This window comes from Syngnathoides biaculeatus, chromosome 1 (genome assembly GCF_019802595.1).
Source record: "Syngnathoides biaculeatus isolate LvHL_M chromosome 1, ASM1980259v1, whole genome shotgun sequence".
In the NCBI taxonomy this organism is placed as follows: Eukaryota; Metazoa; Chordata; class Actinopteri; order Syngnathiformes; family Syngnathidae; genus Syngnathoides; species Syngnathoides biaculeatus.
The window spans coordinates 8,409,692-8,432,077 of record NC_084640.1 but is presented as its reverse complement, the minus strand read 5'-3'; the positions used below and the strand labels follow the sequence as shown (position 1 = coordinate 8,432,077).

The window sequence follows — 22,386 nt, the reverse complement described above, 5'->3', positions numbered from 1 at the left end:
TCAATTAAAATTTCTGCTCGTTGAGCAAAATTTAGGGAACAGAATGGCCAGAGTTGTGGAAAGTACGTGGAACGAACTGGTTGGATTTGAAGAAAGATCTCAGATATTAAACTTTGCATTATTAAAATGAAATGACTTACCAAGCAAAGGCTAACTCAAGTGTATAGTCACTTTTTATTTGTAATGATTTAATGCTGAGTGTGCAGTTGCTTGTGTGTGTACTGTTGGGGTGTCCTTTGGAAAACACGAAGTTTATTCACGTGTACATGCTTCCTTTTAAAAGTTCACGTTGAAAGCAGTAAAGGAAAGCAAAAAAAACAAGACATTACATAATTATAATAAACCCACTGGAAACTGATGGTTTTGAGGATGAAAGAAAAGAAAAAAAAAAACAACGGAATAAAATCGCAGTGGGATTTTGTTTGGTTCTAAGAGGCACTGGTTTGCGGATTGAGGAGTGTGACGTCCTTGCCGAGGAGGACGTCATCCCTCGTTCCTAACGGAGGCGTAAATGTCCTCTGCGGGACACACGGACATAAAACAACCCGCACGGCAACCGACAAGACGCTGACAATCGGGCTTATCGGTACTCGAGAGCAGAGGGCGCGGTTATATACAGTAAATTGCACCTTAGCTACTTACAGTCATTGTTCGGCTACAGCTGAATTTGAGGTGTGAGAAAATAATTTAACTCGGAATCAGGGGTTGCTTTGTGCTTGCATTTTCTGGTTTGTTTTGTGGTATTGTGCCAATTTTCTTTTTTTTTTTTCTAATTAACAGGAGGTCCCCAAAAAGTCTATAAAGCATGACAAAGGAATTCAAACAACTTTCTTTCATTGTGACACACGAAAGTTCTTCAATGTAGCGGCAACCACTGGCAAGGACAATTTAACGTTAGATTATTATTAGTTTTGTTTTGTTTTGTTTTGCCTGAAGCATTTGTGGCTTACAAGTACCCGATACCTTGATTTAACACCGGCATTGGCCCGATAACTGTTCTTCGGGGACTGGAACAGATTAATGCCATTTCCATTCATTTGGATGCAGAGCGATTTGAGATAAGGGTGATTCGAGTTACAAGCGTGGCCACGGAATCGTAAACTATGTACTATCTGTATTCTACGTGGACTTGGCCAGTACTTTAGAGAATACGGGAAAGGCTGCCTCTCTGTGGTCGCAGTCCACATGCACAGCTTTTAAAAGGATAGCAGCTTGTCAAAAAAAAAAAAAAAAAAAAAATCCCCTGGGGAGTGGTTTACTTGTTCAAAAATCGCTGGGGTTGACGATGGTGAAGTCAGAGTCCTTGCTGTTGGTGGAGCCTTCGTCGGGGCTGGAGGAGCCCGAGGCGCCGGCTCCCGTCAGGGGGTCGTCGAAGGTCCCGGCGGCTCCTTCGGGCTCCATGCGGACCAAGCCGCGGCCTCGCCTGATGGGAGGGGCGGGCTCCGGTCCGGCCCTGCCTCCGTCCGCGCCTGCCCCCGCGCCCGGCAGGTCCCCTTCCTGGGACACGAGGATGTAGTCGTCCCAGTTCTTAGCTTCCGAGCCCGTGGGAGACTGCACCTGTACAGGAAAGTATGGTCTGCCATTTTTTATTTTAGCTGAGTCATCTGAAAAAGCAAAAAACAAAACAAAAACAAACAAAAAGATCTCCAGCAAGTCAGTCTTTTAAGCGCTACAACTACGCAAAAATCTAACATTAAATATGTTCTACATTTGGACGGGAGGTCTTATATTCCCACAAACTTGTTGTTTTAGTCTGGCAACAAGGGGAAAGTTCAGCACAAGGCCACGGGTCTGTCCGCGATTAAAGTGATAAATTGATGCTTCGAAATCCACGCCTTCTATCCGTGATTGGTTGTTTTTGCTTAGGCGCTGTGATTTCTTGCATATGAAATGAGTCACAAGGCAGTACCAGAGACGGCAAAAAAGTTAGTTATGTCGGCTTTGGGGTCAAATTTAAAGATCAAACTAAAATCCATGCACATTTTCCATTTTTGCAGTCATCTTGTGGCATTTATCGGCAATCACAAAATCATTTTAGGGTGGGTGGCTCCTTTCCAGCTGACCCAAACGTAACGAAATATCTCAACTTCCAACGTTCATTGAGCATTATGAGACATAGGCCACTATTTGTTTTAGTGGCTCAATAGATCTGGTCATTTAGGTGAGACAGAACTTCTAACAGAACTGAGTCCACTATTTGGAGACGTATGGAATGAGAGGAAAATTTCAAACAGTGAGACAAATCGAAATTAATCCAGTCTGAATTTAATCCCAACACACATCATTCGTTCAGTTGTGTCATCGCCAATGAACCTCGTGCAACGTCACGGTCTGCTGCTCCTCCTCCTCCTGCTGCTGCTGCTGCTGCTTGTCGTCCGCCATCTTGCTCCCGTCTCCATCCGGGCCTCGCCTTCGCCTGCCGCCGCCGCCCCCTCGCGCCGGCTGAATGCCGCGGTGGGCCCCGGGACCGCCGAGGGCGGGTTCCGCCGCCGAGGTGTAGTGGTTGTCCGCAATCTTGATCTCCTCGTTCTCCTCTGCCTCCAACTGGCTCTGGTTGAAGCGCAGCGCCCCCTTGAGGATGTCCTTGATCTGAACGCAAGTAAGCCAGGTAAAGAGTGGGGGTCACTCAGGTGTGTCGTGCATACTCAAAACTTTGGCGACTCACCTGTTTGAGCCCAGCCAGTGAAACAAGCACCTCATCCTCTTTTTCCAAGTGTTCTTGCAAAATCACTTCCTGAATTTTACCTAAGTGGAGCACAAGCATACTGACAATCAGCTCAAATTTTCCCCCTCCTTGCCATCAACATAAGAAAAGGGAAGATTCTCTAATGCAGGGGTGCTCAATGTGTCGATCGCGATCGACCAGTCGATAGTGAGGCAGTTTTGGTCGAGAAAAAAAAAAAAAAAAAAGGACCGGCCATATATATATATATTTTTATTTTTTTTTAACTTTAGCTCATCGCGCATCTGCAAACGACGACAGTAGAGGAAAACATGGTGTCAGTGAGTTCCCCCCCTATTTTAAACTCTTGTTTAAGAAATCTTAAACATGAGTATACTTTTCCACAATGTCATTTTCGAAGTGCGTGTGCCTCATCTGCCAGTGGAGTCAAATGTTGAGCGGCATTTTCGGCCCGTTTAGGGAAAATACGACACCGACCTTCCACCGAAAAGCAAGCTGAGAATGAGAAAAGTGAACAAACTAAAACCGCAACTGGCCGCACAGCAGTCACTTTTCACACAATATAGTTCAACAGTGCCCCCGAAACATCGTTTCCGGGTTCGTCACATCATCGTTAATGACAAGAAGTCCTTCCAAGACGATCTTTTAAAAATAAGGCGGAAATATTATCTTCAATAAAATCTCTGCAGCTCTATTTCATTAATGCTCATTCTTTAATAATAAAAAAAAAAAAGCACCCCCCCCCCCCCCACGGCGATAGCAAGAGGCTGGATTCTTGAAAAGTAGATCTTGGGGTAAAAAGGTCTGGGCACCCCCACTCTAATGTCTCTAAAAGATTGTCCCAAGTGATTACCCCTGTTGCGTTCGGTGTGTTACGAGCGCATTTCCCTAGGAAAACCTGTTCAATATTTCTGATCGCCTGTGGCCAAGTTATGCCGAGAGATCGTCGTTATAGCAAGCCATGTTAAATTCAAAAGAAAAACTTCTGTATGGAGACACAGCAGCTAATATGCAGCAGTCAAATTATATTGATAAATTTGTAAAGTATGAGGGGTTTTGTTATTTTGGAAGTTTGCCGCATACAGGTCATGTAGCCCTTCATGTGATCGGCGCGAACGAAATAGCCTCTCACAGGTGAGTCTTGATTTTCAAATGTGTCTGCATGTATCCCGCTTAAGTGATAGCACTTAATGAAACTGTTGTTGGACTTACAGATGTGGCTGTTCATCATCTTAGCACAATATTTGCTCATGGCCTCCAGGTCATTGATCTGTCCCTGTAAGAACGACACCTGAGCCTCCAAGTCCTCCTCCTGCCACCAATCAGAAAAAAAAAAAAAAAAAGAATGAGAAGACCAGCAACGGGTGTTGAGAACGAGAACGTGTCTCACCGTCTCCTTCCTGGACATGGTTTTGCTGTGGGAACGCGAGCGGGTGATGTGGAAAAACGACTCTTTCTTGGCGGCCGAGAGGGGCGGCGAGGAGGCGCTCAAATCGCTTCCTCCCCTGGAGAGCGGCGGGGGCGGCGAGGCCGAGGGCCGACCCGAGCCAGCGGGGAGGTTTTCAATGCTCGGAGAGGAGCTGAGCCTCCTGGAGCTTTGGCCTAAGAGAGGAGATGAACCACCATGAGTAGAGGGGGGGAAAAAAAACTAAAGCTCCTTATTTCAGGTAGGTCTTATTTTCATATTACTGTGTATTTTTTAATGCAAGGCAGCGCTAATGAATGATGCGGATGGCAACTACCACCGGCCGTTCAGAATGACAACTATAATCCTTACTAAGTGAAAAATACTTCCAATAAAACTGCTGTCTCGTAAAACCGCTGTCTTTAATTGGAGTGCCTAAGCAGTGAACTCAAATCAATGAAACACAAAGCCCCCCGCCTCCCCCCTAAATGTCATGTAGAAACTGACCAATCAGTGCTGTTTCCTCTTGAAAAACACCTCATTAACGTCTCCATTTAAATGTAAATTGAACTTGTCTGCTTCCGACTTGCGACTGTGATGACTACAGTAAATAAACCCATCCAAAGAAAGGAGGACTGCAGAGGCCATTTCTCCCCCCTCCCCACAACACCCCACGTAATGCTCTTGTGTGAGCTCCCTCTGCTGGTCTGAGTTTGCTACTGCACCGTTGTGGATCCTGGAACTGTGCTGCATATGCAAGTGTCAGACAAGTAGTAAAACTGTTTGGCATGCAAAAAAACACAAGCACAAAAAAGGGACCCGGTGGTCCCAAGTGGTTCTCCTTTACCTTGAGTGTCAGTCTGCGTTGGGACCTGAGAAGTTCCACCTGAAACTGCATCTAACATACACCAGAGTCAAGCTAGTGCGCGCAGGCTAATCGGCGTTGTCGCCGAGGAGGAGATTCCATTGCGCTCTGCTGCGTACCTTTGCCGAGGTAGACGGGCATGCTCTCGGATTTCAGCATCCGGTAGTGCTGCAAGTGGGCGTGGCTCTGGGTCTGCGGCGGCGCCGCCTGGCTGGTCGGAGGCTCGGCGAGAGGGTGCTGCGAGGCGGTCCCGGAGCTCGAGGTGGGGGAGGTGGACGAATAGGACGACGGCGAGTGCGCCTCGCTGTTGACGGGCGACACGGCGCTGGCGCCTGCCGATATGGCCGGAGCGATGAGCTTCCTGCCGAAGTTCAGCAGACTGCTGGACACTTTGTTGATGTTGAGGGGGGGTGCTTTCGTGCTTGAACTTAAGTTGCAGGGGGAGGACGGGAAAGCAAGATTAGAAAAAAATTAATCTTATATAAATCAATAATATTTGTAGAAATGAATGGCCAGAACAAAAAGTTCTGAATCATGTGTTTACTGTGTTTGTTAAACTGGGGTTTCCGATGAGCTGTTGACAAAATTATTATGTTGCATCATTTTTAAGAAGTCCATATGGGGATGGGTGCACCAATAAAACGATCGTGACAAACCAATTAGTACCCCCTAAATAGGCTTTGGGCCCATTAAAGGCTGTGATATAATTGTGCCGGATCACATAAATCTGACATCACTGCATGAGCGCAGTATTTGCACCAAGGTGAAACTGCCTTCTCATGCCCAAGTTGAAAAATTCTATTAGTACACATGGTAGTTGGCTAATTGATGTTTGGATTATGAGGAGTCCTTGGATTTTGTTGTTGTTGTTGCTCATTATATACTTTTTTTGCATGCTCCATCTTCAGAAGTCAGGAACTAAAGAAACATTTTATTTCTCAGCTAAAATTGCTTTATTAATAACTAAATCAAACACTACTGCCCTGGTTACAGGTGATTTGACTGGACTCCATGTACCGTCATTTCCGGCCTATAAACCGTGACTTTTTTCATCGCTTCCAACCCTGCGGTTTATGCAGTGATGCGGCTAATTTGTGCATTTTTTTTTTCCTAACGGCCGCAAGGGGGCACTCAAGCGGAAAAGGTAAGATTGAGACCGGTGGAATATATGTGCCGAGGAAGTGACTTTTACCGGTCCGGCCCTGTTAGCGCGTTACTGCCGTGTCTGTGATTTTTCGCAGTATGTTACTTTTTATTTTAACCGGCCCCGTTAGCGTTAAACTCTGTGTGCGCCGTCTTTCTTTGTAAATATCTCGTGTTTCAATGTGGGCACTTGCAGCTTTTACACAGCTGCGGCGTATGTATGCACAATGTGGTATTTCCTTAATAAATGTACTGGGTGAGGCTTATAACCAGGTGCGCTCTGTAGACCGGGAATTACGGTAAGTGCTTTGTGAGCAACGCTTCACGTTCACGATATCACCTTTCAATTCTTCCGGAAAAGACTTGCATTTAATTGCATGATAACGCAAAGTGGTAGGAGCCCATAAATTCAAACCGAGTATTTGTAACGGTCTGCTGGTCTGGCCTGCAAATTGTAGTTACTTTCTCCCCATACCGCAGTACTCAAGTGTTGAAACCAATTTTATCCAGTCAATATCTGTATTGTCTCAGAGAAATTTGTGACAAACTAAAATCAAGTGACAAATAATAAGATTAGTCGGTCCAGAAAAGTTGTGCCTTTCACAGTTCCTTCTGAAAAGCAACCGCACAGCATAAATAAAAAAACAAGTGTGTTGGCTTCGCTTGTGTGTGCGTGTCCTCAGTTGTAAAGGTCAGAACCTTCCGTGCCCTGCCAACGACAATCGAATGGCTGTCAACTATTAAACTAATCCCAATGCTTCCATAATCATTTTTAAAAGGTCAATTTCCTCTGTATCCAGCCAGTCAGCGAGCAGAGCGAGTAAACATTTCCGCTTTATATACTCATTCGTTAAAGAATGTGAGCGGAGCGAGTGAGCGTTTTTTGTTTGCTTCCCATAATCGCGGATTCGCTACGCCCTATTTCATTCTCCACACGGATTTCGCGTCGCTCCGCACAGACAGACGTGCACAGTTTGAGTCCGGAAGTTTATGTATCCTATTTACATCTGGTTTGGAAATGAGTGATAAGGGAATCCTCTATTAAATGTTGGAATGTCTCCCAAAACACCCGTTTTAGGTCTTAACATTCGAACAATAAAGATATAAAACTCATCTATTTCATATTGTTCTATTCTGTACGGAAACAATTGCAGCAAAATTGAATCTAAACTCGAACCTCCGGAGACCAAGATGATTATGTTTGTTCTGTGAAAGACAAACTGAGAACGTCGCAGCGTCGTCAATGTGCCGGAGTGTTCATTTTACCGTGTTTTATTCATCAGGTCGGCTCCCCTCGTTTTGTAGTAATCCAGGCTCTGCTGGAACTGGTAGTTGACGGGTCGAGGATGGTTCTGCGAGAAGTAAGGAGAGTGTCAATCATTTTTTACAATCACGCACGAGCGCTTCTGAGCATTGAAGCGCTTTGCTGTTAGCGTACAGTTCTATTACTGTGCGTGATGCCCCCCACCCGCAGGTGTAACTCTGATGTCTATGAGGTATGACGTGGTCATCCACCCCAAGACATCACTGTCACTTTGGATCAACGCTGTCTGGGATCTTCATCCCAGGAGAGGAGTGGACTGGAGTGTGAAAAACTGCTGTGTCTGGGTCAGCAAGAGGTTTGCTCCGGTCAAATTGGACAATGCTGATATACAGCAAACTAAGTTTTTCCAACTGAACGATAGAACCAAAAATAGAAATATCTCCTCTCCCTCTCAATTTGGGACAAATTAGTGGAGTGAAAGTGCCTAATCCAGCATGGTAAAGCTCCGTGACAAGCGTAAACGACATCATCGCTGTGAAACGTAAAATCCATTTGAAATCAGCGCACGCGGAAGCGTTGCTTACTCTGGGATCCCGGAGAAAGAGAGCTTTCTGCAGCAGGGAGTTGATGTCCCCCAGGGGAGGGTAGTGCATCAGGAGGCCGAGGCAAGTCTGGAAGTTGCTCGCAATCACTGAAACACACACGTGTGACCCCCCAAAAAATTGAATATCAGATCAGCATCAAAACTACAATGATAATTCTCACAATGACAAAATTATTCAAACAAGACAATGAAGATCATCAACATTGAAATTGAATCACATTCTTCCAGTCAACATGTTAGCTTTTACTGGATTTCGACAGCGCGTACAAGCGTCTCGGATGTAGAGCAGCATGGCGACAAAGACATAATCCACCAGATCCAGGGTGATGCTGTCAGCAAATAGAGCGTCCCAAACCACGAGCAGATCCTGAAGCGGAAATTCGCGGCCGAACAGCAAACGCACCCAGCGGCTGGAGGGCACAAAAATGCACAATGAGCGCGTTCGTGCAGCGCATCCATCTTACGAAACGCAACGGGGTGAACTGACATCCCGTAGATTTGCGGGGCGATTTCCAGCCGGTTGAGATGCATGTGCAGCTCCACGTCGTGCTTCTTCACCAGCTGATCTTGGATGCGGTTGACTTTGGTAACTATGGCAACAGAAGGCCCGGCATCCTGGGGCCGAGCAAAAGGGATGCTGGTAAGCATCTCTTCTTTACCCTGGAGGGACAAATTCATATTACTCTTTAAGAAATACCACGAAAAACATTGTTGCTGTAGTAGTAGTAGTAGTAAGACATCTTGAAGTAATTTTGGGATGAATGGCTTCATATAGACCACTTCTTTATTCCTAAATCCTAATGCTTGAGCAGACCACACAACCAGCAGAAATTGTCCGACACCGGTCGTCCACTACGTTTGGATGAAACTCACCCTCCTCACTTCTCTCTCATAGCAGGAGAACCACGGCTCTGCCGTTTCCATCAGTAGAGAGAAGAGTGCACTAGAAAGAAGAAAAGTACTTCTAATCAATAATAAGAAACAAAAGACTGGGGTCTTATGAATGAACTTCAAATGCACGTTTGAGGAATGTGGGAGGAACCCTGGCGGCACCCAGAGAAAACCCACGCAAGTTCAGGAAGAGCATGGAAACTCACAGCAGGAAGTCTGGAGCACACTTCTGAACCCCGAAACTCAGAACTGTGAGGCAGAAGTGCCAACTAACTTGTTGACTGTGCTGCAGGCTCTTTAACTAACATGCTCACATAATTTTTAATAAGTAGTGACATTTATTAAGATCGACGTGGGCATATTCTTGTTCATCAAGTTATTGTTCCATACTTACTAGGCATCATGCTCAAGGTACAGCGGATTCAACAAACATTTCATCTCCTCGCTGTGGGGGGAGGAAAGAGAGACCATGAGTCACCCATGAGGATCGAACACTTCCTAAGCAGAATGAGCGCTGCCGAGAGTCTCTTGAGCAAAGAAACCTAATTCCCAATTACTCAGGGGCATAACTCCAACCCTCACTCTGATGCTTTTCTAATTGTACATATGCGGAGTCGCTGTATGCATGTAATAAGAGTGTAAATTAAAACCTTCTGCCTCCAAACAATAAAGATTCTAAAGATAATTAGGCGAAAGCGCCTGTTTCGGAGGAAATGGGAATTGACCTGGGGCTCGCCGTCTCACTGGCGTGTTGGAAGGCTTGATGGTCGCAGTGAAGCACAAAGACGATGGGAGCCAGCAATTCGTGCATCCCCTACGGACAAACAGGATGAGACACAGGGGTGTGTGTGGAGATTTTTAAGGGGGGGGGGGGGGGCAGACGAGAGAGAAAATACGCTTGGTTCATTTGCGGTCAGTCGCCCTTTAATAGTGATGCACAAGGTTTATAATCCATAATGACAGGTTTAATTTAGATATTGTTAGCGGCTGCCCGGCCACGCGTCACTTCCATTTTGCAAAAAAAAAAAAAAAGATGCTTTGCTAGCCAACGAGCCTGCTCCTGGCGCCTGTTGCCGTTACAGATAATGATTCGATCTTGGAGCCATTTTGTTACTTTTGCCTGGAAACACATGGAAAGATTTCGGGAATACAATTCACTAGTTTCCAATGCCAATGAAGCTGCAATAGAAATTATACTCTACTTTAAAATCGGTACTTTATAAGGCCCACCGTGTACCTAGTTACGTGCCCAAACTTACAGTAACTGTATTGACCGTCCCAAAAAAAAAAAAAAAATAATAATAATAATAATAATCAGAGTTGGCGACTCACACCTGCACATAAAGCAATTTAGCACAAGCTGCTACAGAAGAACTGCGAATTTCGAGGTTCCACATATAGTATACTATTGTGTATTAGTTTTCATTGAACAACAAAAACATGGCATGATTATCAAGGAAGAGAAGAAAGAGTAAAGACTCAAAAACAAAACTTACTTGCTTATAAAGCAGCTGTTCATTTTCTCTGGCATAGCAGAAGAGAATGTCTGTCAGTTTGGTCCGCACATCCTCATCCTGGAAGTAACGAATCTCGGGAAACCTTCATCATTAAAATAAATAAATAAATGAAAATAAATAGAAAGCTGAAAACAATGTTTGAAAAGGTCACTCAGAACTGAAACATTACATACGTTCTCAACACATCCTGTTTGATCATCCCCTTCAGCTCTTTATCCTGGAAAAACTTGTTCCACAAACTCTGGGCAGGAAAATGAAACATTTCAACAAAAGAACGACACAAATATGACTCAGAATGCAAAGGAAATGAAATGCTTGGAGGAAGTTTGAAGTACCACACGTTGTTGTTCTTTCTTTTATCACAAAAACGTGTCAGTGATAGTACACCAAAGGAATGACTTGGTTAATCATGATAAAACACAAATTAATGTAAGTTTCCAGATATTTTTTGAATATCTCATTAATTTCCTAATCAAACACTGATCCACCGGCTTTGTAATTACTTACTAAATGCTGTTAATGAGGCAATAATGAAGCACTAAAATGGTTTGTAATCAAGCCAAGTAGTCTAGAGGGAGTATATTGTATTAAGGTCAATTCTGATGCGCAAATGTGAAAAAGCAAGTGACAAAGATGCATAAAATTCATTTTTGTGCTCATGATCAGCCGCAAGACTAAAATATGGGAAAGAGCGATGATGTGTTTCAGTCACCCCCTCGTCCTGGGACAGCGGGTTGTTGACCACCAAATCCTGTTGGCCGGCAGCCTTGCGAGGGTTGGTGATGTGCTGCGGCAATAAAAACAAACACAAATCACACATCAGCATTCACATTAATAACACGATTGGCCCCAATTTATTTCCTTCACTACTTGCGTGTGGGAAACGTGCTACGGAAAGACAAGAACATAACAAAGAAAGCATAACTGAGGAAAATGTGCTTTTCAAATAAAAATGTATCATAGTTTATTCATTTCAGTCTCAGTAATTACTGTATTACCTTATTCATACTTTCAATTTATTATTTAATTACAGAAAATAATTCATTAACATGCCACGGCTGTTAAAAATTTCATCAGATCTGAAATAATTATATTCAACCTATCTACCTACAGCATTCAATTTTAAAATCCTTCTGCAATTAGATAATCATCCTTTTTTTTTTTAATGTTTAGATGGTTTTTTTTCCCCAATGGGGAAAAACCCCAGCAAATGGCAAAAAAAAAAAACAAAAAAAAAAAAAACCTCACTGTTTCTTTAATCTTTTCATACTGGCCCCGGAGCTCCTTGGTCTTCTTGATCCACTCACTCTTGTCCTCTGGAAGTGCCTCCAGGTACAACTGTAGAGACCCAGAACATCCATACAATAAGATAAGATCTCATTCAAGTCATGTAGATCCTTTTTTTAAGAGTTAACCTGGTGAAAGAGCCACCAGTTTTCTGGGAAAATGAGGAAATTGACAACGCCAGTGTGGTCAAACTTAATAGAACAGCTCGATCCGTTTGGCAGTCACCTTCCAGCATATGCTCCGAAAGCGACTGCTCCTCAGTCTGCCACTGACGCCTGCCTGCCGGATCCTGGCCAAGTAATTACTGGTGAGAAACAAGTCGTCCCATTCTTTCCTGCGCGGGGAAGGGAGATTTATGAGGATCGGCGCTTATTATTCAACTATAGCGGCAACCGGCAGTAAAAACTGAGAGGCAGTAGTAGAGGTGAGGTGGGGGGGGGCAAGAATTTATGCTTCGCTCACACAAGTAAACACTGCAAAATCTCACCTGTACGAGAGGAAGGTTGACGGTGAGTGAGTGCTGCTGTCAAGTGAGTCTCCTGTCGAGACAAACATGTCCACAAGAGGGTAGTCAAGGGTTGTAAAAATAAACAGCTGTATTTCTTTCTTTTTTTTTTTTTTTCATGCAATAGGAAAAACAGCAGAAAAAAAAAAAAAAAGATCCATAAATGGAAACTTGAATTTCCACTAGATATGCTGGAGGCCTTTGAATGAGTCGGTAGCTGGTGAGGGGATGATTCAGAGCCGTACTTCTATTTGTCTTTATTGCCGGTAATACGTCTAATTTGGCCTGCAGGTGAACGGGAGCTCAAGTCGGGGAGCTGTCTATCAACATTAATTACAGGAGTGGATCATTCCACGGGGACCGCTCAGTATGAATATTCATCACGTTCGGTGCCGTACACGCATACGCCCAGAACGCTCCGTGGATGGAACAACTCACTTTTGTGACTCAGACAAAACAGTCAGTTAGCGTAAATATTAGACTAAGACTATACTCGGAAAAGTGCTATGTTCAAATGTTGAGGGAGCAAGGAAAAATATTTAAGAAGACAGAGCCCAAGTACCGTAATTTCTCGAGTATAAGGCGTCCTGAAGTATAATGCGGACCCCCAAAATTGACCCAGGAAAACCCTTCTACAAATGTACTATGCGCACTACAAATTTGCTGCTACGCATATGCTCAAAAAATTGGGAATTATCTGTATTTTTTATTTTGTTAGGTTTGTACGACAATCATTAATAATAATAATAATAATCTTTGTGCACATGCTGATGTAGCTATAATATAATCTTGGGACAGGCCACAGGACACGCTTGTCCTGGTCCCTGTAATTGAAGAGAATCCTTCAACCATCTAAAATAAATGCTCAATCATGGCATATTTTAATATTTTTGATAGCACATATTACATATTCAATATGAAACACTGCATCAGCACGAATGATGACACATTTCTTTAAAAAGCAGCTGCACAACTAGCCATTGTAGTCAACATTTTTTCTTGGTTTAAGTTAAAACAAACGCACGGGCAGTCGTTTGTGATCTTTGGTGCAGTAGCAACAAACATGCTACGCTAACGATCGTAAAATGCAAGCTCCCCGAGGAGGTCATAGAGTTCAGGTTGGGGGAGCACAATACCGTGATAAATGTAAATAAATGTAAGTGTAAACGATACAATGTCATTGAATTTTTTATTTTTCATCCATACCTAAATATAACGCACTCTATGAACTTTTTGAAAAATTTGCATATTATTTTCGAGAAATTACGGTAACTTTTATTTTGATTGAGCTCGTGAATCTAAGCAAGAGACGACCTACTGCTGCGGTTCTTGTTGATGTTGTTGAGCGGGTCAAAACCTGTTTCCTGCTGCTCGTCTGCCTGGAGCGGGTGGCGGGTCTCGAAGTTGGGGTGCTGCATGGCCCAATCTGTTACAGAGACACAAAAATCATACCAGTACAGCAAATATATTCAAAATACTGAATTACCCTTCTAGTTATTTTTTTTTTTATTAAGAGGGATGTCTCAAAACGTCAAACTACACTGCTCAGTGACGTCGACATCCGAACGCTCAGCGCACGGACGCAGACAAAGACTGCGACCCGTTTGCACGACTTACAATCACAGCCTCGCAGGTCCTCTCAGCCAAGACTCAGAAGCAGAGGACGGGTCCGCATGGGGTGGAAGAGCAATGACACTATCAGCGAGAGGGAAGACACACAAAAAGGAACAACGTTTGGGAATTGAGACTATAACATGACTAAAACTGTAGCCTCAGCATAGTGAACTCGTGGCTTTTGTGAAAGGGGATTTCAAAAATACGTCCTGCCACATTTAGACATTTTTACGCAGCTAAGCAACAAATTTGGCATCAAGTGAAGCATGTTATTTCACTGTTCCATTCACGCATGAACCAAATATTTTTTATATTTCTTTGTCTTGCTACAAAGTACCATACAACAAATCATACAATGGATACACAATGTTTTATAAAAGGAACACTATGACATTCTTTTACCTTCAAATTATGGCTTCAGCATTAAGTTTTACAAGTCCACCATTTAAGGAAAGCAATGATATGTCAAAAATAGTCGTTTTAAAATCATAAGAGTGCATCAGTTTACAATAAGGAGGCAAGACTACTTTGTGGTGCAAAACTCTCTTGTGTTGTCTGCGCAAGGATCAGTTATGCAAAGATTTATTCGTGTCATAATGAATATTAATTTTAGATCTTAATACGGACTTTTATTTCTGTCGTTCCATAATTCTGACCGCGGTAAACACATGATCAGGCTGTCAATTTATTTTTAACCACACGGTCTTTAATCACATTTTGAAACTGTAAATGGAGCCCGACAACAAATATATTCAACTGCTGTTAACTGTTAAGAGTCTTCTTATTTTCCACTACCATTACGATGGGGGTGATTATCCATCCATCCATTTTCTTAGCCGCTTATCCTCACAAGGGTCGCGGGGAGTCCTCGAGCCGACCCTAGCTGTCAACCGGCAGGAGGCGGGGTACACCCTGAACTGGTTGCCGGCCAATCGCAGGGCAGATCGAGACAAACGGCTGCACTCACAATCACACCGTGGGGCAATTTAGAGTGTCCAATTAATGTTGCAACCGGAGTGCCTGGAGAAAACCCACACAGCCACGGGGAGAACATGCAAACTCCACACAGGTGGGCCCGGAATCGCACCTGGGACCTCAGAATTGTGAAGCCAACGGTTTTCCAGCTGATCCACCGTGATAAGATTATGATCCGAAAAAAAAGTTCAAACCAATCATCATTACAACTCCATGTTGTTTTCCAACATGGTATCTGATGACAAACACAACGATAAAGTAAGAAATACGTGATGAATCCCAATCCCGAAAGCTCGAGAAAAAGGAGCAAAAGAAAATGTTAGTGGCTCAGAGAACTTTGTCGAAGAACAAAGGCAATCTAGGCTAACCAATTCTGTCTCCAGTCTTTATCCGGCTCGGGATTATCGTGCGTTTATGAAAATGGTTAGCCTAATACAGGAACCGAGAGAATAGCGCGCCTCCACTGAGCCTAATGTTCTCTTTCCATTTATTAATTGTGAAAATAAGACAACAAAGGAATCTCTTAAACCTATTAACAAAGCGAATGGAGCAGTGCTCCATAAATCAAGCGACATGCGTCATCAAAATAGAAATATCTGTATATGCATAATGTATGTGCCTTTGTCCTGCCTTTGGACGCATCCTCAAAGACTAATGCAGTCCTCAAAGTTCGCCACCACCATCCAAACGCCTCCCTTGAAAATTACAAAAAGCAATTAATTTAAAACTGTGGGAAACACAATTTGATGTGCATTAATGCGCTCTACAAATTTACAGTAAAAAAAAAAAAAAGTGTTTCTCCAGTCACAGAGAACGTTGGCTTTAAAAAGATATTTTGCTCCATTTTGGGGGAGGAATTCATTTAACAAGAGTGTGGTGCTTTGATTTACAAGTTTGTTTTTTTAAGATACACGTCGTCGTTCAGATGATTTTTTTTTTTGCTGTGCAAAAAAGCAAGAATTTATTTTATTATTATATATTGGATATAATATATTTATATATATATATATATATATATATTATATTTTTAAAAGGAGCAAAAATTTAAGATTTAAGCTTCGTAATGGCGGCAGTGAAGGCCACTCAAATTACTTCGGACTAGGCAGCAGTTTTGGCAGATAGAGTCCAACTCACAAAATAAAAAAAAATTATATTTTGTGTATTCAACCAAATCACATAACATTTTAATTCTGCTACCTCACTGCTAATAACTGGTATCAGCTAAGAAACTGATGTTAGATCACAAACGCTCCAGCAACAAATGAAGACAGACAATATGAAAATACTTGGGCATATTTTCTTAATCCTCTCCAAAGAAAGATAATGATCACTGCAGTTTACAGAAAATTTGAAATAAGAGTGTTTCAGGCTGGTTATGGAATGAATAAACCTCATATCAAGGTACCGCCATATGTTCATGAGTATGAAACTGTGCAATCGCAGTGGTTCTTATACATTGCCCCTTTCATATGTTCAGCAGTACTGCCGAAAATTTCAAAGATATTTGGATGCGTACGTGTCCCAACAGGCCTCACACACCCAAAGCTTCATCCCATATTTCCAAAAATAAAAAGTCATTCTCAACTTGTGCTCTGATGAAATGACTGGCCCCCACCCCCATACAGCCTTAATAGAACTTGTGTCTTTGGCAGCCTGTGCAACACAAAGATGATTCAGTGAACAAATCTTCTTTTCTTGTTACATTTTCCTTAGGGCAGACATGAGAGAGAGCATTGATTACATAATGCAGATCAGCATCAGCACAAGTGCAACCAGTGCACCTAGGGACTTCTGCAAAAACAGATTTTTAGATGAATCGGTTTTGATTGACGCTGTTTGAGAGGCATTTGATTTTTTTTTTTTGCACTTGTCACTTGGAGCGATCCAGAAATACGCTGCATCATCCTGAGAACTGTTCCTATTTCTAATCTTTTAGTTACCTTTTTGCTCTTTGTATTTAAAGAGGAAATCCAGTGGTTTGCATGAACAATGTATCCAATAGGTCATGTAATATGTAGTCTATTTCAACAATGTGATGTTAAATCCTCTCTCATTTAATAGTGTTTTGGGAAGATTTTGATCGACGACTACAAATTTTCAGGGGCGGTGCCATTTTCGCAAGTCACATGACCTACGTGGGCCTATGTGATGTGTTTACGTGCCGTTCCAAACGCTTGATTACATTGTTCTAAGCGCTGACTTCCTCAGATTTATCCTCATCTGATGAAGAAATAACAGTATCAGTGATCGGGAAGATGGAGGAATATTTCCATACAAATTTGAACCTGTGGCGGTAATTAATGTTGAATATTCGGATGCATCTTCGGGCGGAATGACGCAGAGTGTGAGTACTCTGAGGCCTACGCGCGACATAAGTGCATAAACAAAGGCTACGGATGGTTCTTCGGACCAGAATGACGTGGAGTCTGATGGGCAAGCTCCGGCCACGGGCCGCGAGCAGAGCTTCAGCGTCCGGGGAAGCCGTTAGCCGAGCTTCGACGTCTGGGGAAGCCGTTAGCCGAGTTTCGGCATCCAGGGAAGCCGTTAGCCGAGTTTCGGCATCCAGGGAAGCCGTTAGCCGAGTTTCGGCATCCAGGGAAGCCGTTAGCCGAGCTTCAGCGTCCGGGGAGGTCATTAGCAGAGCTTCGGGGACGGCGGAGGCCTTTAGCCGAGCTTCGGCATCTGGGGTTAAAGGCCTCCGCCACCGCTGAAGCTCGGCTAACGGCCTTTGCCGCCGGAGCTCGCTCGTCAGACTCCGCGTCATTTCCGTCTGAAGAACCATCCGAATATTCAACATTTACAATCACAGGTTAAAATCTGTATAGAAGTATTCCTCCGTCTTCCCGATCAACCGATACTGCTATTTCTTCACCATGAGGATAAATCCGAGAAATCAGCACTGGGCATAAATGGTGTTTCATGTAATCGAGCGTTTGGAACGGCATGGATTTCCCTTTTAAATACTTTTAATAGCACATGATTACCTATTGTGGTTCTACACTGCCACAGAAGAAAACCACGACATGAAACATGGTGTTAAACCTCTTTGGCTGGGCAAGACAAGCTCTTTGGCTTTTTTTAAACGAATAACAGTGACTTCATGATCGCCGAACTTTCATATCCCTCCACTGAGTTTGCAGTTGCCATGAATACCCACGTACTTCACTGCAACACTAACCTTGTGCTTCCACTTGATTACAGCCGCGTCATCGCAATCTTCAGCATCATGAGAATATTTGGGAACGGACGGATCAGCTGACGGTTCTGGGGTTTCACCTCAGTAAAGTGCAATTTCAAAAAGCAGCGCTTCTTCCAAGCGGCGTTGTTTTTTTGTTTTTTTTCTTTCACAAGCCCACAAAAAAAGACCCTGTGTTCAGTGCCGATTAAATCACAAAGCACAAGGAAAAGCTTGTTCTGTAAAATGTGCCCTGAGCCCTCTGGGCCTCGAAGGCGCTTGGACTATATTTCCAAGAAAACAATGTCATATTAATTCTTATTGAATGTTTTGCCAAAGGGACAACCACATTTCTATCGAGAGGACGAGTGTAGAATTAACTACGCAGATGCCCATCAGTTGCCGGAATGGTCTTGGGGGTACTGTCACAAGACTCACCATCAAAATTATCTGATTATCAAATAGGTGGACATTTCTCACTGTGAATTTCAGCAAGGAGCATTGAGTTGAGCGGTACGTGGCAGAACGCCCAGCTAAACAAACTCACATGCCTCGCTTTCAAAAACGGAGCTAAGAGCTCACACATGCAGGAGCTCTGGGCCGGTCACATGCTCCACAAGCTCGCAGAGAACAAGTGGAGGACCTTAAGCCAGGGAAAATATCATAAACATACTGAATCTCGACCGACTGAAGTATAAAATATGTGACTAAAGAAGCAGAGAATCCATCAAATAGGGCGGAAGATAAAAATCAATCAATGAGGAAAATACATCACTCATTTGGCAACTAATTTGAGATGTTTTGCTCTATTTTGACAACTGGCAGTGCAGGGAAAAGTTAAGAAGTGGTGCATTAAGTGCTCAGAAAACCAAGTCGTGGAATGAATTGGTCCAACAAAGCCCTCGTCACGATTTGAAATCTGAACTCATTTGTTTATATACAATACATTCAGTTTACTAGCAGCTCAAAGTAGTCAGACACACAAAAGCTCACTATTGTCACCCACAACAATTGCACAAGTCGAGACGCTAAAGCAGAGATATCAAACTCAAGGCCTGGGGACCAGATCTGGCCCACAATTGAAAAAAAAAAAAAAAAAAAACATTTCTGTCCTTCATGTTTCTTGTTTACATGGGTTTGTGTTTCTGTTCTAAAATTGCATTGTTTTTTTTTTTTTTTTTACTTTTAACATACACCACAAACATTTTGCTTAAAATAAATTGAGCAATAGTTGATTTAAATATTTGCATGCAACAATTGTACCTAACTTCTGATTTCAAATCAAATTTGTTGTTAACGATACATAAAACAATCACAGGAGCAACAGTGTGTACTACATATAATAATAAGATGAGGTGACTAGCTTGGACAGTGTTTAGCTGCAATTCGTGGGGGATAAGGACAGCGCCCTGGTGCAAGTAGCAAAAATTCACAATTTACACCCCCAAAAAGGATTATATATCGCTTTGTCCAAAGCACAACAACAATAACTAGATTAAATTTTCTGTGACTAACAAAAGGCAGTACGGAGGGTCAGCTGCTAATGTGTTGGCCTCAAGGTTCTGAGGACCCGGGTTCAATCCCGGCCCCACCTGTGTGGAGTTTGCATATTCTCCCTGTGCCTACGTGGGTTTTCTCCAGTTTCCTCCCACACCCGAAAACATGCAACATTAATTGGACACTCTTAATTGCCCCTCGGTGTGATTGTGAGTGCGACTGTTTTGTCTCAGTGTGCCCTGCGATTGGCTGGCAACCAGTTCAGGGTGTACCCCGCCTCCTGCCCCTTGACAGCTGGGATAGGTTCCAGAAAATAGATGGATGGATGACTAACAGAACATTTGCATTTCGTTTGTAATTCAAAAACCGACAAATGATTTCATTACTACAAATTGTGTGTCCTTGGCCATCTAGTGTCAGGCAGAACAATAAATGCTCTTCCTTACCATGGCAACGAAACAATTTATCCACTTTTTGTGACCTTTTGTGTGGTGGTCTGGCGTGAGTTAGTTTCCTAATGTAAAATATTGACTTAATTAACGTCGGGAAAACAGTAAAGTCGCATACCTGCACAGATTTTAAACGGAAAGCTATTCCTCAGTGGGTTAACTTAACTTTTGAAGTGCCAATGTCGACAGGTACAATTTTAAATGCTCAGCATTCTCTATAACGCATAGATTCATCGCTTTCTATGGCGCAAAGCGAATAGAAAATTGCATTTCCCCATACATAACGTGGTTATCATATATCGGTGACATACACTTGAAGGTTAGCTGCGTAGCGAAAATTGATGACAAGCACGAACATGACAGCAGAATAAAAACGCCCGACAACAAGCAACAATTCACGCCGCCAAAATACGCGTACCTTACGCGACAAATGCATCCGATACACGCCACTGTTGTCTGAAAACGGCAGAGGATGAAAGAAAATAGTAAGCTAGTGCGACGTTAGCACGTCTATGAGTACGGCCCGTAGTTACTTCCGCCACACGCGGCTCGCTAACGCGCTGCCGTCGGGCTACGCGACAAGTGGCAACAAACTCTCGCGTGCACGGCAAATACTCACCCAAGTGTTAACAGACGAAGGCTGCTGCCCACACAAGCATGTCTCTGACGCGGTTCTGTTCACACCGGCCTCTGAATTCGGCTGTTTGGAAGAGATGGAGCTTTGTAAACAGTTGCGGCTAAATCAGGATGTGCAGGGAGACCAGCTGACTAGTCATGTGACCAGCTTGCTGACAAAGGGCCTGCAGGTAAACAGCAAAAGCCAGTTCAACACATACTACTACTACTACTACTACTACTACTACTACTACTACACTATCACTGAGTCACTGAATTATGTTTGGTTTTTTTTGCGGAGGGGTGGGGGGACCTAAAGAAAATGGGCATATCATGTGCCTTGCTGAATTGTGGGTAGTACTGTGCTGTGCATTTGGTACCTGGGCCTTAATTTTGGAATTTACCATCACTTCACGTCCCCATATTTGATTCACAATTATAGAAAGCATAAATTCTGTAGGCGGCACGGTGGATCAGCTGGTAAAGTGGTACCCTCACAGTTCTTAGGTCCCTGGTTCAATCCTGGACCCGCCTGTGTGGAGTTGGCTTGTTCTCCCCGTGCCTGCGTGGGTTTTCTACGGGCACTCCGGTTTCCTCTCACATCCCAAAAACATGCAACATTTATTCGACACTCTAAATTGCCCCTAGGTGGGATTGTGAGTGCGGCTTTTTGTCTCCATGTGGCCTGCGATTGGCTGGCAACCAGTTCAGAGTGTACCCTGTCTCCTGCTCCTTGACAGCTGGGATAGGGTCCAGCACTCCTCGCAACCCTCGTGAGGATAAGCGACAAAGAAAATGGATGGATAACCTCGATACAAAAATGGAAACTAACAGCATGCAGCTGTGCGGAATAGGTAATGAGAACCAGATAAGAAATTATATTTGTCTCATAGCATGCCAAAAAAAGGTTACCAGAAATTATTAAATGTATTAATGTGTGGTGATCTCACGAGCTAACATGAGGATGGAAAAATGCTGATCTTATTGTGAGCTGAGTACCAGGCCCTGTGGGGTGAATTTAAGTTTGAAATCAGATGGAGTTAAAGTTACATCCATCTATCCATTTTCTTTGCCGCATATCCTCACAAGGGTCGCAGGGAGTGCTGGAGCCTATCCCAGCTGTCAACGAGCAGGAGGCGGGGTAAACCCTGAACAGGTCGCCAGCCAATCGCAGGGCACAGAGAGACAAAAAGCCGCACTCACAATCACAGCTAGGGGGAATTTAGAGTGTCCAATTAATGTTGCATGTTTTTGGGATGTGAGAGGAAACCGAAGGAAACCAACGGGGAGAACATGCGAACTCCACACAGGCGGGGCCGGGATCAAACCCGGGTTCTCAGAACTGTGAGGCCAACGCTTTACCAGCTGAGCAACCGTGCCACGTTAAAGTTACATTAGGTAGCACTTCTGGTTTTGAAGGCCCTTGACAGATGAGATTGACGCGGCAACACATGGAGGTGAATTCTGATTGGAGAAAAACCACTGAACAAACACATGACTGGAAGCAATGCAGCCAGGACAAACACTACAAAATAGCAACTTTCGGGATTAAAAACTGAATATATGGAACACATATATAGTGGCATGGCAAAATGTGCCCTCGGCACACCACCCCCTGACAACATTTGGATTTAGGACAAAAGTACCATCGGCACTGCAGAACAGCCATTGTCGAACGTGTGTTGATAAAAAAAAAAAAAATTAGCTCACGCCGTATTAAACACAATATGTCCATGTATTTGTCAGTAGTGTTGCTTATTTAACAGCCTCGCACTGCGCAAGATGACAAAGAGATATATACGTGACATAAGGGCCTCCAGTTTACTACACGAGGATTCATCGGGACAGTTTTATGAAGACTTAATTATAGCAATTTTCGCAGCAAGACGAGCATTGA

General features: G+C 43.5%; 1 protein-coding gene across 5 annotated transcripts; it reads right to left on the bottom strand.

Moving 5' to 3' along the window:
* Positions 1-193: 193 nt before the first annotated feature.
* On the bottom strand, positions 194-20,650 carry tbc1d5 (TBC1 domain family, member 5). 5 transcript variants are annotated; one of them, XM_061813762.1, is made up of 23 exons: positions 20,494-20,650; positions 13,782-13,859; positions 13,522-13,590; positions 12,147-12,198; positions 11,885-11,993; positions 11,621-11,710; positions 11,085-11,159; positions 10,546-10,613; positions 10,352-10,454; positions 9,581-9,669; positions 9,250-9,300; positions 8,838-8,907; positions 8,452-8,624; positions 8,232-8,374; positions 7,945-8,051; positions 7,363-7,448; positions 5,073-5,380; positions 4,936-4,986; positions 4,074-4,285; positions 3,896-3,995; positions 2,666-2,745; positions 2,314-2,589; positions 194-1,557 (listed from the first exon to the last, which is right to left on the bottom strand). In XM_061813762.1, exons 3-23 carry the CDS (start codon positions 13,580-13,582, stop codon positions 1,264-1,266), a joined length of 2,598 nt encoding a protein of 865 aa, XP_061669746.1. In that variant the 5' UTR covers positions 13,583-13,590; positions 13,782-13,859; positions 20,494-20,650; the 3' UTR covers positions 194-1,263. The 5 variants fall into 5 exon arrangements, with proteins under 5 accessions (XP_061669746.1, XP_061669729.1, XP_061669738.1 ...); XM_061813745.1 differs by having other exon boundaries at positions 196-1,557; positions 13,483-13,590; XM_061813754.1 differs by lacking the exon at positions 20,494-20,650 and adding an exon at positions 20,293-20,457 and having other exon boundaries at positions 196-1,557; positions 13,483-13,590.
* Between the last annotated feature and the right edge of the window lie 1,736 nt (positions 20,651-22,386).

Coding starts and splice junctions, on each gene's coding strand:
- tbc1d5 (XM_061813745.1), bottom strand. CDS start 13,582: ATGCAGCACCCCAACTTCGAGACCCGCCACCCGCTCCAGGCAGACGAG. Junction 9,670..10,351: donor AACAGCTGCTTTATAAGCAA/GTAAGTTTTGTT, acceptor GTTTGTCCGTAG/GGGATGCACGAATTGCTGGC. Junction 2,746..3,895: donor GATGATGAACAGCCACATCT/GTAAGTCCAACA, acceptor TGCTCCACTTAG/GTAAAATTCAGGAAGTGATT.